Genomic DNA, 16,203 nt, shown 5'->3' with positions numbered 1-16,203 from the left:
ATTTACCCATTGATGTGCCTGTGGCCATGGTTCACGAGCTTTTGAACCGTTTTCCCAAAGTGCGGGGTCACACCCTTATTGCTACACAGATTGGTCATGCACTGGGGATGACCACCTTTCTGTCATTACAGCCGGCCACACGCACATTCTCTCAGCTTTCCAAAGATGCCACCATTCAGGCTTGTCAAGAGTTGCTCCATCTTGATCATCCAAACTATGCGAAGAATAAAGAGTTGTTAGCTGTCTTTAATTATTACTTTTTGCTCAGAGACGCCAAACAATCAAAGAAGAGTTGCAAGGTGCCCACAATGTTTTCCTTTTGTAATGGCCTCTACTATCTAATCCACACTATCCCTTGTGGCTTTCACCAAATTCTATACACATCCCTACAGTCCCGGGCCAAAAGATTTCGAGCGCAAGTACAATCTGTCCAGTCGAGCTTTCAGTGTTTTGCAACGTAGGTGTTGGCTTGGGTAATCAATATCCATGTTAGCCCTGTGGATGTGGATGCTGATATGGAGGCACTCAAAAGAAAAAGGCAAATTTGTGGCCAATACGGCCGACCCAATACTTCAGAAGAAAAAGAAGAAAAGGGCTAAACTGGTGAAGGACACAAAAGAATCCCTAATATCATTGCCAATATCAGAGAGTCAACAGCTTCGAGTGTAGCACCCTGTCCGACGCTCATTATCTACTTCCGCTACTTGTCCTGCTCAACCGGTGGTATGCTCGGGTGTTTCAGATCACACTATGCATGTCCCAGCTGGGCTTCTCCAGTGTGTGTCCCTCTCCCTACTTCTATCATTTGCACTCCTACCACAGTGGCTAGCTCCCACACACCGCCTGCAGTTGTCTCTTCCCCTATAACCATCTCAATTACACACACTCCACCTGTCTCAACTAGACCTACTAGCCATCCTGCCAGTTCACCAGTTGTACCACCTGGGAGCCCTGTCCCACCAGACACCACTGTAGGATCCTCAGGAATGGAGGACTCTACCTCACTCTTTCGGCTATTTGAAGAAATATAATGGAGTCCAGACAGGCTATTGCTACCATTGAGCTGGGCGCAGCACAATTGGTTGCTACTCACCAATGCCATTCAACCACTTATGTAGCTATGGAAGGGTCTCTGCGTGTCGCAAGGGAAGGGGATACAGGTACAGACTCTTGTTGGGTATGCACAGCCAACTCTACCAAGTACCTCTACACATTTCATGGGACCCTCTACACAGACTCCTGTAGGGTATGTTCAACCTCAACAGTTCCCGTTCTACCCTGAGGGGTTTCAACAGTCGGCTTCCTTACCACAATACAGTCGACACACTTCCCCCTTGCGACAGCCTTGCTGGTGCACACCGTCATGCTGTGTTAGTAGACGGCTTGAGTATTCTTCAGGCCAGGTGCTTCCATCCATTGCGCAGCAGATGGCTGCTCCAGTCCTCATAGGGAGCCACTTTTTCCATAGCAACAGAGTTCAGCAACAGCAGCCTCCCACCATCGATTTGATGGCTCCTCCAGAGGCGGATAATTCTGGTGCAGCAGTGGCGACGACTCTTTCTCTGGGTGACAGGACCACACTGCTCTACTCAGCTTTCTTTTATAAGTATGCAGTGACTTCTGGGTTCTCTTTGCAGTATAGTGTTCCTCTCCCCGAGACGGTGAGTGGTCTTGTGGAGGGCAACCTGTAGCACGGCTACAATGTCACAAACACTAGACAGGCAGTTAGTTGCAATTGGGCTGGGGTTCACAATGGATGGACTTTCGCCTGGGGAGTGACACATGGCAGACATATGGGTGGTAGTCTAGCTGACGCAAGGCCAGATCACCATGACCATAGTTTATGGATAGACTTAGCTAGATTGGATATTTGGGAGCCGTTGGTGGCTCTTTATGGTTGTATATATCCGTAGCTGTTTGGCGTTATGCGGATCATCATGTACTTTGTATGGTCGTGGATTTTGACTCTAGCATTATTGAGTTCATGCACATGCACGTTTGCACCACCCTTGCACAGTTGAGCCTCGACACCCCCATTGTACCTGTGAGTTCTGGGTTGGAGCTAAGTGTGTTGCCATGCCAGAGTCTGTACTGGTTTCCTTGAGTTAGTCGATGTTCATGTTGTTCAGGTTCCAATGTTGAGTCGTGGTCTTGTTGCTTTGTTATTCATTGGCTTCTGTGTTTTCATTCTGTTGGAGTGAGATCTAACACACATTGCACCGAGGAGCACCCGCTGTAGAGAGCACGACACATTATCCCCGCTACAGTATTTTCCATCTAAGAGGCAATGCATTTCCCAATCGAGCGTGCTTGTAACCCACTGTTATTTTTAAATGAATTTGTTCGTGCCTATTAAAAATGCTCACAATTCTTGATCTACAGGCTACAATATGGATTCAAAGTACTCCCAACGTTCACATCATGACTCTTCTATACTCAATCGAATCTAGATGTTTACCTTCTGAAGCCTATTTTCATCTTGCTGAATATGAATCTGGGTTGTACGGTGTTTTGTCCAACCAGCCGTGTACCCGCCCATTCTGGTTTTGCAATCAAGCTCTTTGGCATCCAAGGCTTGAACCATGCCTTCCAAATTATGCAGCTTCTTGGTCTCTGACTCAATCAATCCAGTAAACCTGTTTGCTTCTTCCAAGCATAGAGCCATCTGCTTTCTGTAATCCTAGTAAAAGTTCAAAGCACCAATCAATTTGAAGCTCTGATTCTCATTGCTTTAAGGAAAAACAACTTATAGAAATTGTGTACCTTTATAACGTAAGTGTCAACCATCTCCTGAAGCGAATCATTTTCAGATTTCAAATTGTCAAGCAGTGCTTGTTGGCGCCGCATCAAACTTTCAGTATCAACATGATAAAATCTTTTCACTCTTTCAATCTTTCTGTATGAGTGATGAGCGGCCTGCAACTGCATCAACCAAACCCTTTCCTGGGTGAAGGAAAAATAGAAGGAGAAAGCAAAGAAGAAAGGGTGCAATGCTTACAAGATATATGCATCATGGCAAGTATGCTATATAACTTAACGACAATCATAAACTGCTTTATATATTTTGTTCTTAACTCCATACAGCATGGGAAAACCAAAGGATGCATGGCTTAAGCTTATCTTCAACGTTGAAAGCATTATCGTAAGTTGTGTAGCAGTACAAGTTTGAGATGCTCTATAAAATAGTCGTGTGTCGATATAAGTCTCATTCTTATTTTCATACTTATTTTCTGTCCCTGAGCAGAAATCAGAAACAACGTGAACATTCTTTACTATTTCTAGCCAAACTAAATAAAAATTTGAGAGAAGAAGCTTCATTAGAGAAAGAGTATGAAGCCCTTTTAGCAGTGCTACAAGTGCCCAAAAGTGTCATCATCCATGACACTGACCCATAGTGGGACACATGCATGACAAGTTTGAAGACTTCATATTACATTTTCTATGACTACTTAACCTCAAAAGCGCCCATCCCTTGTAACGGCCCCCAAGAAGGTCATTTTCATTCACTCAAAAATAAGGACTATAGAGCAAATCAAGGGCAAAAAAACCGAAGGGCAAAGGAATCGAATTATCCCCAGTAAGGGAAAAAAAAGCCGAATCAATTGAAAATGTCTCTTGGGTCTAAATGCCAGGCCTATGCCTTGTGTGAGGGAGTCTTAATTTCCTAGCATATGTTTAGAGAGTCTCTACTCTCAAACTTGAGTGCACTATTTCCTGTCCGAGGGAAACACGGTTCCTTAGAGTGTTACAAGCTTGGACGGTCCAAGCGACAAATCAATAGCAACACACGAACGGAAACTCCAAAATCACTCAACTTGACGAGAGAGAGAAAAGGAGAGTCTACACAGCACGGTGAAGTTCCGAGCCAAGACGCACTGGCCCCAAAGACTGGCGCCCCTTTCAGTATTTCTTTATTATTATGCTCGCAAAGTACAACTCCCAAGTGTCCAGCTTCCTCCAAGACTTTGCGTCCACATGCTCTCCGGAAGAGTGGCCCAAAGGGCACTTATAGACAGTACAAGAGATGCCCAAAAGCATCAGTTCAAAAGCATTGCACCCCAAAAGCATCTGCTCTAAAAAGCTCCACGCAAAACTGATGAAATCTGCCACTGCAAATGATGAGAATCCGTACAATTGTGCCACGTCAGCAATCAGTGCAAATCACAAAATTCCATATAGTTTGCCACGTTAGCATGTCAGTGCGAATTGCGGAAATCAATCCCAAACTGCAAGCTTTCGATACTTTGGGTTTAGGCCTCTCGGCCAGTGCTCCATACGTTCTTTAGATTGTAGGGGGTTGGTTTTCAAAACCCTAGCCCCTTAGGCCCCATCGACCATCTTCTAGGTTCACTTTCTCTTGTCCACTTGGCCATTTCTCTTCCAATTGGGTATGCCACGCCATCACTTTGCGACATTCGACCCTCTTGAAGAATTGTAATTGCCCTCGATTACGCCTACAAAAGCATCCACAGGACAAAAACTTTCTTTCATAGACACTGACTCTATGTACTCATGTGCCAGACTCCACCAATCCAACACTTCTACAAAGACATCAGTCACTGATCAATCACATCATTTCTGTCGAGGGTCTCATATACAAATCATGATCATTGTAACCTATTTAGTAATCACATCCAGACTGTGCTGATCTTTTCACGGATGTTTTGATCTACTAAATCTTGTTACTATCAGATTCATATCCTTTCTTTTCACATTTTAATCACACAAACCATGCCCATGACCATCCCCACCAGACAGTACATCCGCATAGCATGCAGTTCACAAAACCACACACTTAGTTCACATTGAACACCGTGTATCAATCATTCAATCTAGCCATCTCATTCCGTCCATAATTCTTAATGCACCTAGATTATTGTGCAACCATCTCATCCTTCCGAAACTCTTGATGCACTCACGACAATATCTAAGCATCTCATCCAAATAGACATCTTATTGCACTAGAATCATTCACTTAGCCATCACATCTAGATCTCGCTGATCTCTAACAGATGTCTAGATGCACACATTTCATCTTTCTCTACATGTCTCTAACAATACACACGTGAAAGAGCACATGTTTTCATTTCAATCAAGGAAATTTCCAATTCAATGTATATATATTCATACAGTCATTCCGCAAATACTGTCAGCTTGTCAGTATCCCTAAAATCTCAAAGAGAAATTAGTGACTTTATTCAATATAGGCAATCTGTGACAAAGGAGTGTGGAGTGGCTACCCTCTTGTGGAGTCCGCACCGCACCAGATTCAACCTGCTGATCGATAACTTTTGGCATAGACACTGCTAATATTCCAAAAGCCTCAAGATACAGCTCTCTCTAAAGAGAATTTTCCATGTTCTCCTCCTCCATCCACTTTGCATCAAGGGCCAAAAAGTTCCCTTGACCAAATTATCCGGTGGACCTAGTTTACCTTTCTTTTCTTTTCTTGTGCTCTCTAACCTGTTGATAGCCCTGCTGGCCTCCATCCTTGGCACTCAATCTAGATCTTTGGTATTCTCTGATCTACCAACTAGTTCCCTTTATGTTCTTTTCTTATGCCCTGGGACCTGTTGGTAGCCGCACTGACCTCCCCTATCTACTACCACTTCAATTTCGATCGTCAAAATCCTCCGATGCACTATCATCTGCTTCCCTTTCTTCTCTGGAATCCTCTGATGAACTTGCGTTTGGTGCTCTTAGTTCATCGAAACCCTCGGATGCACTATCATCTGATGCCCTTACTCCTCTGGAATGCTCTCGTGGTTCATTCTCTCCACTACAAGACAAACTCTTGCCTTGTTGAGGTGGACACTAGCCTGTCCATAGGATAAGTCAATAAGCGGCATGCATTCCCTTGCTTGGCATGTCTCATAAGTCTCTGAATAGAGTCGAGACTTCTGTTGCAGATAATACTGTCAAATCTCTTTTGGCAAACCACAACAAAACCACACAATCCGGTCCCTCAAAGTGACCCTCCGAAACAAGACACTGGCAAAAAGGTATCCCAAAACCTCTGGCAGTAGTCATCCAACGTGTCTTTCTTAGTCATTCTCAAATGATGCAAAGCCGTAATGATATCTTCTCATATTCTTTTGATATTTAAGTTGACGTGAAAATTGTCACAAAGTGATGACGTGTCTGCCTGAGAGCATGCGAGAAACCCTAACCCTGATTGTTGTTGAAAACCCTAATTCTGCAAACCCTAACCCTAAAACCTGCAAACCCTAAAATCTGCCAAAAACCCTAACCCTAACCCTAGCAGCAAGAGCACATGTCCGTGAAATGCATTGAGCATGATGACATGGCACCGTACGCCCTGCCCGCTTTTTGCGGCGGAAATTACGAAAAGGGCTAGCTTTTGAGCGACGGCAGTTTGCTTCTTTTTTCCACGCAAAATGTATGAGAGAGAGAGAGAGAAATTGAAATGTTGTATTAATGTCTTCAAAAGGCCAAAATGACCTATGAGACCAGAAAGTTACAATGCGGTGTATCTGATACAAGGTCAAATTAACAAAATAAATTAAACTAGGATAACAAAATATAAATATAAATACTGCGGGATCCTAAACTAAGCAGTACAATGTGAAGACAATATGGGAGGGGAGTAGAGATCCATCTTCATCTGCACTCTGGACGACGAAAGAGTATGGCTTGAATCTTTTTCCATAGCCTCCTTCAAAATTGTGTAGCTCCTCTCCTCCCTCGGGGTCGTCTAGATCTCCCTAGCTCCAAAGCTCGGTCTATGAGAATGCCAGTAGTGCGGGTAGACCTCTCCACCGTCTCTGGTTGCTCCTCTGTCTGTTCTTCTAGGTGTATAGTATCTAGTGTAAAGAAATCTGTGATCTGTCTCTAGGGATGTCTCTCTTCACCTCTCCTCAGTAAAGTTTCTCTATGCTTGTGTAACTCAAGTAGATAAAGCCCAAGACATCTTTGATCCTCATAACTCATGACCCTAGATAGAGGCCCAAAACCTTCGCTGAATAGACAGTGAAAACGACCTCCTATCTCATAGTACACTGTGCAATGACTTATGTAATGTACTTCTGTCTCTGGCTCTAGATGGCATAAGCGGCATATTTTGTTATTTGCTGGTGTCCCTCTGAATCCGCCAGTCTCAATCTCGAGCTAATGTGAGGACGTGCGTATCTGGCCAATGGCACAACGCAAACCATGCGAAAGATGCATGTCCATATAGCTAGGTAGAATTACAAACCCATCCCCCGTGAGGTGGAGAAGATGCTCTCTATAGAAAGCCATCTTTGTACCCAACTCTCAAGGTGGTAAGGTACATAAGGTACGGTACGTATTCGGTACGTCTTGTACGTAGTACCGAATGGATAGAGTTGTTAGGTACGTAAAATTCGTATGTTTTTTTTTTATAAAAGCCAAAAACCTACAATACGGTCCATACTTGATAAAAATTTCACGAGTATCACTTCAAGCATGTTAGTTCACTATTCTACAAACCAAGGGAAAGGTTTCATACAAATACCATAAGCAAGTCGCGACTCCTTGCTCGACATTCAATGAATCAACATTGAAGTGACAAGAACAGATACAACTCAAATATACACAACCTAAAATTTGCAGTTTCACAACAAACTAGTTACTGTAGAGAACTTGTAAGTTCACATTGATCATGATTTGCCAATTTGCACACAAAAAATTGATGGGCGAACTCAATTTTGCAGACCCGCTGTGGTTTTTTCCCCAACAAAAAAATGATTGTAGAGTACGGATCCGTACGGTACGGTACGGTACGGTACCGTACCGTATGGTAACGTACGTACGTACGGATCCTACCTTGCCAACTCTTGTAATGGCTCTATCCATGTCCTCCTCGTGTCCAACTGGATCAAATCCTGACGGATGAGTCTATTAATCTCTACCCGTGTCAGAGACCTCAAGGGTGCCTTAAAGAGAGTATTGAAAAGGAGGCAACCTGTCCATGGTGAAACCATGTGTCTGAAACCATGATGTCATATGAGCATACCAGCATGATGTATCCCCGTTAAGAGCTAATTGTCTGGAGGACTCTAGAGCCACCCTGGCATATCTGTCTCTGGTAGTATCCCACAGACTGTGTACAAAGGAGACTGATCTTGTGAGCGCCTCAATCTCCATAGGGGGGGCAGCTAATTCCGCTCGAATGATATCATGCGCTACAGAAACCTTGGCTCTAATCAGCCGAGAGATCGTAGATACCAAGGGCTTCTCCATACGCCTCCACCCATCCTGGCCTATAGAAGGTCCCCAAACCTGCACCCCATATAACATAGTAGAGGCAACCAAAGTATCAAAGAGCCATAACTTTGTCCTAGGTTCCTGGAACTGAACCTGTGAACACATCCTCTCCATTCCTCCTAGCGCCGCACCAGCTCTAGTTAGTCTAGTCTATGCTGCTCTTCTCAAGGAAAATCTCGGCCCAGTAAAGACTACCCCCAGGTAAGTGTATGCATCAGTATACTCCACAATCTCCTGACCATATTTGAAAGTGGGTACTGATCTCCTGACCCATTGCGGTGTGGTGTTAAACACCATAACCTTGGTTTTACCTAGGTTTACACACAATCCACTATCCTCTGCAAAATTGCGTAGTGCATCCAACTGTCGTTGCATACCTTCTGGTGAGTCAGATATCAGCACAATATCATCAGGATATAGCAACAATGGGATCCACGTCCCTGCCAGCTGTGCACCTCTGTCACCCTCTCTATCGATGTAATCAGACACCTCATCAACATACATACCAAATAGAGTAGGAGACAATGGGCAGCCCTGTTTCACTCCAATGGTAGAGTGAACTAAATCAGATACCCCTTCCGGAGTGCGTACCCGTCCCATCAGTGATTTGTACAAGGCCATACTCCCCCAAATCACCTCTATGGGCACCCCCATCTCCTGCAGTCTGCGCATCAATCGAGCTCTTGGTACCATGTCAAATGCTTTACGAAAGTCCACAAAGCTACAATATATTCGTCTCCCATGTGCTCTGCCCTCCTCAATGATGGCCCCGAGTGTCAGAATATGATCAAGAGTGGAGAAACCCCTCCTGAAGCCAGCTTGACCCTTTGCTCGTACCCCCTCGCCCTCTGCCCAATTACTCAAGTGTTGCTCCAGGATGGATGCATACAACCGTGCCAATGTGTGTCCAACCACGATAGTGCGGTAGTTCCCAGGCTCTGTAGGGTCACCAGCCTTGAACATGGGCACAATATTAGACAATCTCCAAGTCTCAGGTAATCCCTCACACATGGCACGATTGAACAACACTGCGAGAACCTCCATCAGCATATCCCTGGCATGTATAAAGTGCTCCGATACTAGACCGTCATGATCATATGCCTTCCCGGTCTTCATTCTATCGATGGCCCTTTGTACCATCTCAGGTGTGAAGAAAGTGCTCGTACCTGGGCAAGGCTTGGTAGGGTTTGGAAGAGGTTCCTGTCCAGGAACCGTATATAATGATGTCGCATATTGGCCCCACACCTCAGGTGAAGTAATCACTGGGGGAGGGGAGTGCTCATGGAAGAGAGGCCATGCCTCTCCTGAGTCCCTACTCAAGAACATCTGATACAAGTCTCGCTCCATTTGGGCTAGGTAAGCTCGCTTCTTCCGTCGCACAAGGCGTCGGAAAGCAATCCGAGACTGTCTGTAAGTGATGACTCCTAAAAGAAGATCCCTCTGAAGCTGGTCTCTCATCTCTCTGCACTCTTCATCATACCAACTATTCTGGGGCATGCTCCCAGAATGTCGTCTCTTGCCCGGCTGAGTGTGTGGGTATGCCACTGATGCAGCCCCGTGCAATGTCTCAGTCAGTAGCGTGGTGCACTCCTCCACTGAGAGACCTGTACCATTTGTGCCAGTTGTGCCTTCCAATAGACGGTCCCAAATCTCTTCTGAATAAACGAAATCAGTCTCTGGGGTAAATGTATAGCGGGTGTGTGACCTGGCTCCTGATGTTTGGGTTGTACTATACTGAAATTTAACGGATAGTGTCAAGAGAGCATGGTCTACTGCTATGCCCACTGGCCTGGCTCCCACTGTGAAATCCTGAATGCAAGGGATAAAACTCGGTTGTGTCATAACATAATCCACTGTACTGGCCCCATGTCTATGAGGAAAGCATGTGAAACCGGCTGCTCCAGGAAATCACTGTAAGCCATTAAGTATGGCTAATCCATGTGTAGTCGTCATTTCCATGAGGTATCTCCCATACTCCGTTTGCTCTCTGTCATCTGAGCATCTGTCAAGCCCCAACTCACCCACATTCAGCTCTCTAAGCATCTCATCTGAAGTGTCGTAGAAGACTATCTGCGAGTTGCCCGTCCGGGCATTGAAGTCCCCTAGGAGAATGATATCACCATCCCTAGAAAACTCCCAAATGTCATCATCTAGGATAGAGAAAGGCGCCTGCCCTCTGGATGCGGCATACATTGATGTATTGGGAGGAAAGTAACATATGGCAATATATAGTAATCGACCTGTGTCAGGTCTCAGTCTCACCCACATATATCTAGCCTGATCATCTCTTCGTACAATATGCAGTAGTGGTTGTAGTTCCTCTCTGAATAGCACTGCTACTCCTCCTGAACCTCTACTCCCGTGCTCAGATCTCGCATTTGTCCTGTGAGCTGTTTCCCATCTGTATCCCACCACATGTGGCATTACCTGCCCAGGGGCCTGATGAGTCTCTGAGAAGAACACAATATCCTTGTCTTTGAAACTCTCCTAAAATGTGCCCACGTCCAACCTCATAGACCCATTACAGTTCCAGGTAGCCATCTTCAGTGTGGTCCCATAGGTCTCGCACCGTCATGCAATACGCCGCTCTAAAATCACCACCCGTCCATCTCTGTAGAAGGCTATCTTTCCCTTCTCCCTTGCCGCTGTAATCTTTGGCATTACCTCTCTCATATGTGTGAGCTGTGAGAGAGTCAGGTCATCACCGAGGAAAATACCTGTCTTTTTGAGAGTAGGCCTCTTCCTCAAGAATTCCTTCTTCTCTTCCAACGAGGGGAAGCGTAGTATGAGAGCTCTCCCCTTTGAAGACTCACCCGTGCCATCACTTTTCTTACCTACCCTCCATGCCTTTGTGTGCAAAGGCTTTTCCATCCCCATCATGGATGTAAGGCTTGTGACCTCTTTCTCCACATTGTTTATGTCTTTGAGACCGGTCACTCTCACATGCAGTGCTCGCATCCGCCTTCTTTGTTCCTCTTTGAGAGTCATGTTGATAAGCGTCGGTGTACAAGGAGTTTCTCGACCTTTCCCTTTCTTGGCGACCTCAATCCATTTTTCAACCTCGTCCACCTTTTTCTGTGTCCTTGTTATCATCTCCGCCCATGAAGATGTCTTTGCCACACTCAATTTCTCTTCCTTTGTGATCATCCTTACATGTTCCTTAATTTCCTTGATTTCATCTATTACCGAGGGTTGAAATTCGCCTTCCTCTAGTCCATTGCTTACTCTATCAGCAAGCTCATGTTTAAGAGCTGAGACTTCTTTTTTGAGTACTCGTATCTCGGCGTTTGGGTTCTCCTATTTGAGGGTTGAGACTTCTTCTTTGAGTGTCCGTATTTCTGCGTTAAGGCTCTCTTTCTCCTTCTTCCACTGTGCGCCCTCATTGAAGACAATCTTAAGTAGGTTGGCCTTCTCCTTCCACCATCCTTCCATCTCTGTTTTCCACTCCTTCATTTCCCTCTCCATCTGTGCCATCCGCTTATTCGTGAGCACGAAGGTTGCCTTTGCTCGCGGCTTGCAAACAGGTGAGACATTGGCGGCTTCCGTGTCCTGTGCAAGGTCTTCTTCAAGTGGATCCCTTACGATGAGGCCCAAAGAATCAAGGTCTCCTTCAAGTGGATCCATTACGGTGAGGCCCAAAGAATCAGAGAGAGAGAGAGAGAGAGAGAGGTGCGATAGATAGGTTGGAGGAGGGGGGGGGGGGGGGGGGGGGGGGGGGGCGCCGCGATAGACAGATGGGGGGGAAAGGGGGGCGCGCGATAGACTGAAGAGGGAGGAGGAGGGGGCGCCGCGATAGACAGATGGGGGGGGGAAGGGGGGCGATAGACTGAGGAGGAGGGGGGGGGGGGGGGATAGATAGGGAGAGGGGGAATAGCTGGAAAACTTAAAAGTTTAAGCTAAGACAAATTTAAATGGGGGGGGGGGGGGGTTAAAACTAACATTAAATTAAAAATTAAAAACGGGGGGGGGGGGGGGGGCCACGATAGGCAGAGGAGGGGGGGCGCACGCGCGATAGACGTGCGGGGAGGGGGCAGCGAGAGAGAGAGAGAGAGAGAGAGAGAGAGAGAGAGAGAGAGAGAGAGAGAGAGAGAGAGAGAGAGAGAGAGAGAGAGAGAGAGGGGGGCGGGCAGCGCGAGAGAGAGAGGGAGCGAGGGAGCAGCAGGGGGTGCGGGAGCAGCAGGGGGGGGAGGTGGCAGCGCGACAGAGAGGGAGCAGCAGGGGGGGGGCGCGCGCGATAGACGGGGGGGAGGGGGGGGCGGGCAGCACGAGAGAGAGAGAGAGAGAGAGAGAGAGAGAGAGAGAGAGAGAGAGAGAGAGAGAGAGAGAGAGAGAGAGAGAGAGAGAGATTTGCTTAATTTTTGTGAAGTGCTCAAGAGAGCTTGAGAGAGGGAGATTTTGCTTTTGATTATGAAGCTTTTGGGGCTCTGCTTTTGGCATCCCTTGTAAACTTTAAATTAGCAGATTGGGCTCACTCTGCAAAGCATCTAGACATAGAGTCTGAGAGTGAAACTCTAACCGCTCTCTTGTACTTTGATCATTGATTAATACATAAAGAAATACCGAAAGGGGCGCCAAAGCGGAGCAACGAGAGATGAAGCGTCGTCAATTGATTGGCGATGCAACAAAGATGATGCTCAGTTTTGTGGAGGACCCGAAATTGGCAAAATATGAGCGAGACTTCTTTTCACGAAGTGTATGCGTAGTGGCAGAAAACCACAACACCACCCCCGAAACCCGCTCTCAAGAAACCTTTTGATCACAAACAATATTCAGAGAAGGAATTAGAAGAGGTGGTTGATGCACGGATTGCTCAGCTTTTTGACGCGCAACAGAAAGCCAAAAAGCACGGCAAAAAGCAGAAGAAAGGCACCGACTTCCCGAGGTATTTGGGTCATCAGTCGACATTTGATAAAGCAAAGAAACAGAAGAAGCGTGTTCGATTTGAAGGAGTACCCAGTTCTTCTTCTTCTTCTTCTTCTGACAGTTCTTCTAGCTCTTCAAATTCGAGCGGAAGAAGAAGACAGAAAAGGCAAAAAGCGAAGCAAGAAACAACGCTTCAGAAAGGGCAAGAAAAAGGCAAAGAAGTCTAAATCTTGCCCAGTGACTGACAGTTCTACAGAGGACTCGTTTACAGACAGTCCAGCCTCCGATGACGGAAAATTTTATGCGAACAAGAAGAATTTTTATAAAGCCAACCAGTATGACTTTCTAGAAGATAAAAGCAAGAAAGTCCGAGAGTTTAAGAAAGGTGGACAGTCGATCAAATTTGACAATTTCTCAGGATACTCAGATGCTTTGAAGGCTTTGTCTTTTATACAGCAGTTTGACATCGCTTTCGCGGAAGGACACTACTCAAAGCACTCCAAGATTGGGAGAGTTGCCTCTTACTTTAAGGGGAATGCTCGAACTTGGTGATCCACGCTTCTTTTAAACAAGACTGCGCCAGTGAAATGGCTGAAATTTAAGAAGCTTTTTACTTCTTCTTGGTTGATGCAAGAGTATGAACACAATATACGAGCTGCTTGGAACCATCTTCGGATGACCAAGAGAGATACAGTGAATGCTTACTGTGAGAGGTTCTAGAGCTCTTTTCTACCCGCCTCTTCATTTAAGAAGATCTCGTTCAGAGAACATATTGAGCGGTTCACCTTGGGTCTACCTATAGAGATCCGAGATCACTGCTTGGAACAAAAGTCGGCTTCTATTCACGAGTTGATGAGTCATGCGAAGCGGGACTTTGCCATACACTCTAGCAGTCTGACCTACCCCACCGATGAGGTCCTGACACAACGAGCCAAACAAACTTCTGGGAATGAAAGTAGAAAGAGAAAGAGCAACCCAGAGAAGAAGGATGCACGACCCAAGCTTAGTCCTCAAGAGCGAGCTCGCTTCATCAGGGAGGGGAAGTGCTTTGGATGCGGGGAACATGGACATATCTCCGCGAAGTGCCCTAAAAAGGCACCGAAAGAACAGAATCATAAGGACGACGACAGGCCTGAGAGTTCGAGAGCAACTGAGGAACGTGGAAGAAAAGGCAAGATGAAAACAGGACTCGTTCCAGATTGTGTGGGTACCGATCCCAACACCATGGACGAGAGTACAGAACTTTGCCGAGCTTGGGGCAAAGTGAAAGATCAAGAGGCCTTGATCTTCTTTGATGGAGGAGCCAAGGCCAACTTCATTTCACCGGAATTGGTGGCGCGCCTCGAGATCACTCCCGATCGGATGGGACCACTTGCGGAGGCTGTGCTAGCAGCACCCGGCACGGACGTAGCCATTACACCTGTCATTGGCAAACTTCGGTTGCATTGTCAAGGGTATTTGGGACATGAGGACTTTTTCATAATGCCTTTGGAAGGTTGTGATGTTCTCTTAGGGATTCCCTGGTACCACAAGAACAACGTCGTGGTCGATTATCGGGCAAGGAAAGCAACATTGACTATAGAGAAGGGCAGAACCATTGTACTTGATATTAAATTGAAGGGCGAGTCTGTCCCTTTTGTATCGGCTTCGACCATTTCTAAATTAATGAAATCCAATCTGTTTGTTTACTCGATCTTTATGAAAGAATTGAGCGATAAGGATATGACAAATATGTCTAAACCTGAAAAAGAACGCCAAGATTTTCTCCACTCTCAAGCCGATTGCTTCTCAGAGGGCCTACCAAGCGAGTTACCACTTGCTCATCCTGAAGATCATACCATTGATCTGATACCTCGAAGCACACCACCGAACCGGCCACCTTACCGTATGGGCCGAGCACAGAATGAAGAGATTATGAACCAAGTGAAAGACCTCTTGGAAAAGGGTCTTGTCCAGCCTAGTACTTCACCGTATTGCACTCCAATGTTGTTGGTTTTGAAGAAAGACAGATCTTGGATAATGTGTATCGATTATAGAGCTCTCAACAAAATCACCATCAAGAAAGATTCCTAGGATCGATGATATACTCGACAGATTACAGGAATCCTCGTGCTTTAGAAGGATTGATATGAAGAGTGGATATCATCAGATCAGGATCGCATCGGGAGACGTCTACAAGACAGCTTTTCGAACGACTTTTGGGTTACTTGAGTTTTTGGTGATGCCTTTTGGCTTAACCAATGCTCCTGCAACATTTAACCGGATGATGGACAGGATATTTCGAGACTACAAGCTATTTGTTGGCACTTTCTTTGACGACATCATTGTTTTCTCCAAGAATGAGGCAGAACACAGAGATCGTCTGCTTCAGGTCTTTCAGGCATTACGAGATCACAAGTTATGGATTAATGCAAAGAAAAGTGAATTTTTCCTACCAGAGATACACTTTTTGGGACACATTGTCTCAGCACAGCAGGAGTGCAAATGGATCCGGCCAAGATAGAGACTATCCGTGATTGGCCCGATTTGAAGAATGTCCATGAAGTTAGAAGCTTCTTGGGACTGTGTTCGTACTATAGACGGTTCATTCGAAAGTTTGCAGAGGTTGCTTCCCCTTTGCATATCTTGACACAGAAAGGAGTCCCTTTCTCGTGAGGATCCACAGAGGTGACTGCCTTTCAGACATTGAAAGAGAAATTGACTACATGACCAGTCTTGACTTTGCCGATCTTGCAAAAGTCATTTGAAGTATATTGTGATGCTTGTGGTCGTAGTCTGGGTGTGGTCTTAATGCAAGAAGGCCATGTCATTGCTTACGTTGTTCTCAAGGCCGGAAATGACAACACAGAATTATGAGAAAGAACTTTTGGCAGCTATCCATGCTCTTAGTCAGTGGCGGCATTACCTACTCGGACCGGATTTTACTGTCTTTACAGACCATCAGAGTTTGCACTACTTCTTGTCACAAAAGCCGCTTTCGGAAAAGCAGATGCGGTGGGCGAACATCTTGTCACAGTTTCACTTCTAGATTGTCCATGTTCAGGGACAGAAGACTGTGGTGGCAGATGCTTTGTCTCGGAAGCCGTTGGTTCT

The 16,203-nt window shown here is 45.9% G+C and overlaps 1 protein-coding gene across 2 annotated transcripts in view; it reads right to left on the bottom strand.

The window, feature by feature from the left end:
• LOC147463349 (outer dynein arm protein 1-like) overlaps positions 1-16,203 on the bottom strand; it is a 96,350-nt gene that overhangs the window by 42,747 nt on the left and 37,400 nt on the right. Inside the window, exons 2-3 of one of the 2 annotated variants that reach the window (XM_086488240.1) lie at positions 2,764-2,922; positions 2,459-2,680 (exon numbers count right to left, since the gene is read on the bottom strand). In XM_086488240.1, coding sequence (XP_086344366.1) covers positions 2,459-2,680; positions 2,764-2,922 — 381 coding nt within the window. Of the gene's footprint in view, positions 1-2,458; positions 2,681-2,763; positions 2,923-16,203 lie in introns of those variants that run through there. The other variant, XM_086488247.1, reaches the window with a different exon arrangement.

This window comes from Adiantum capillus-veneris, chromosome 2 (assembly GCF_014529385.1).
Source record: "Adiantum capillus-veneris isolate H3 chromosome 2, ASM1452938v2, whole genome shotgun sequence".
NCBI lineage: Eukaryota > Viridiplantae > Streptophyta > Polypodiopsida > Polypodiales > Pteridaceae > Adiantum > Adiantum capillus-veneris.
Note: the sequence above shows the minus strand (reverse complement) of the source record. Positions and strands in the feature narration are given on the sequence as shown.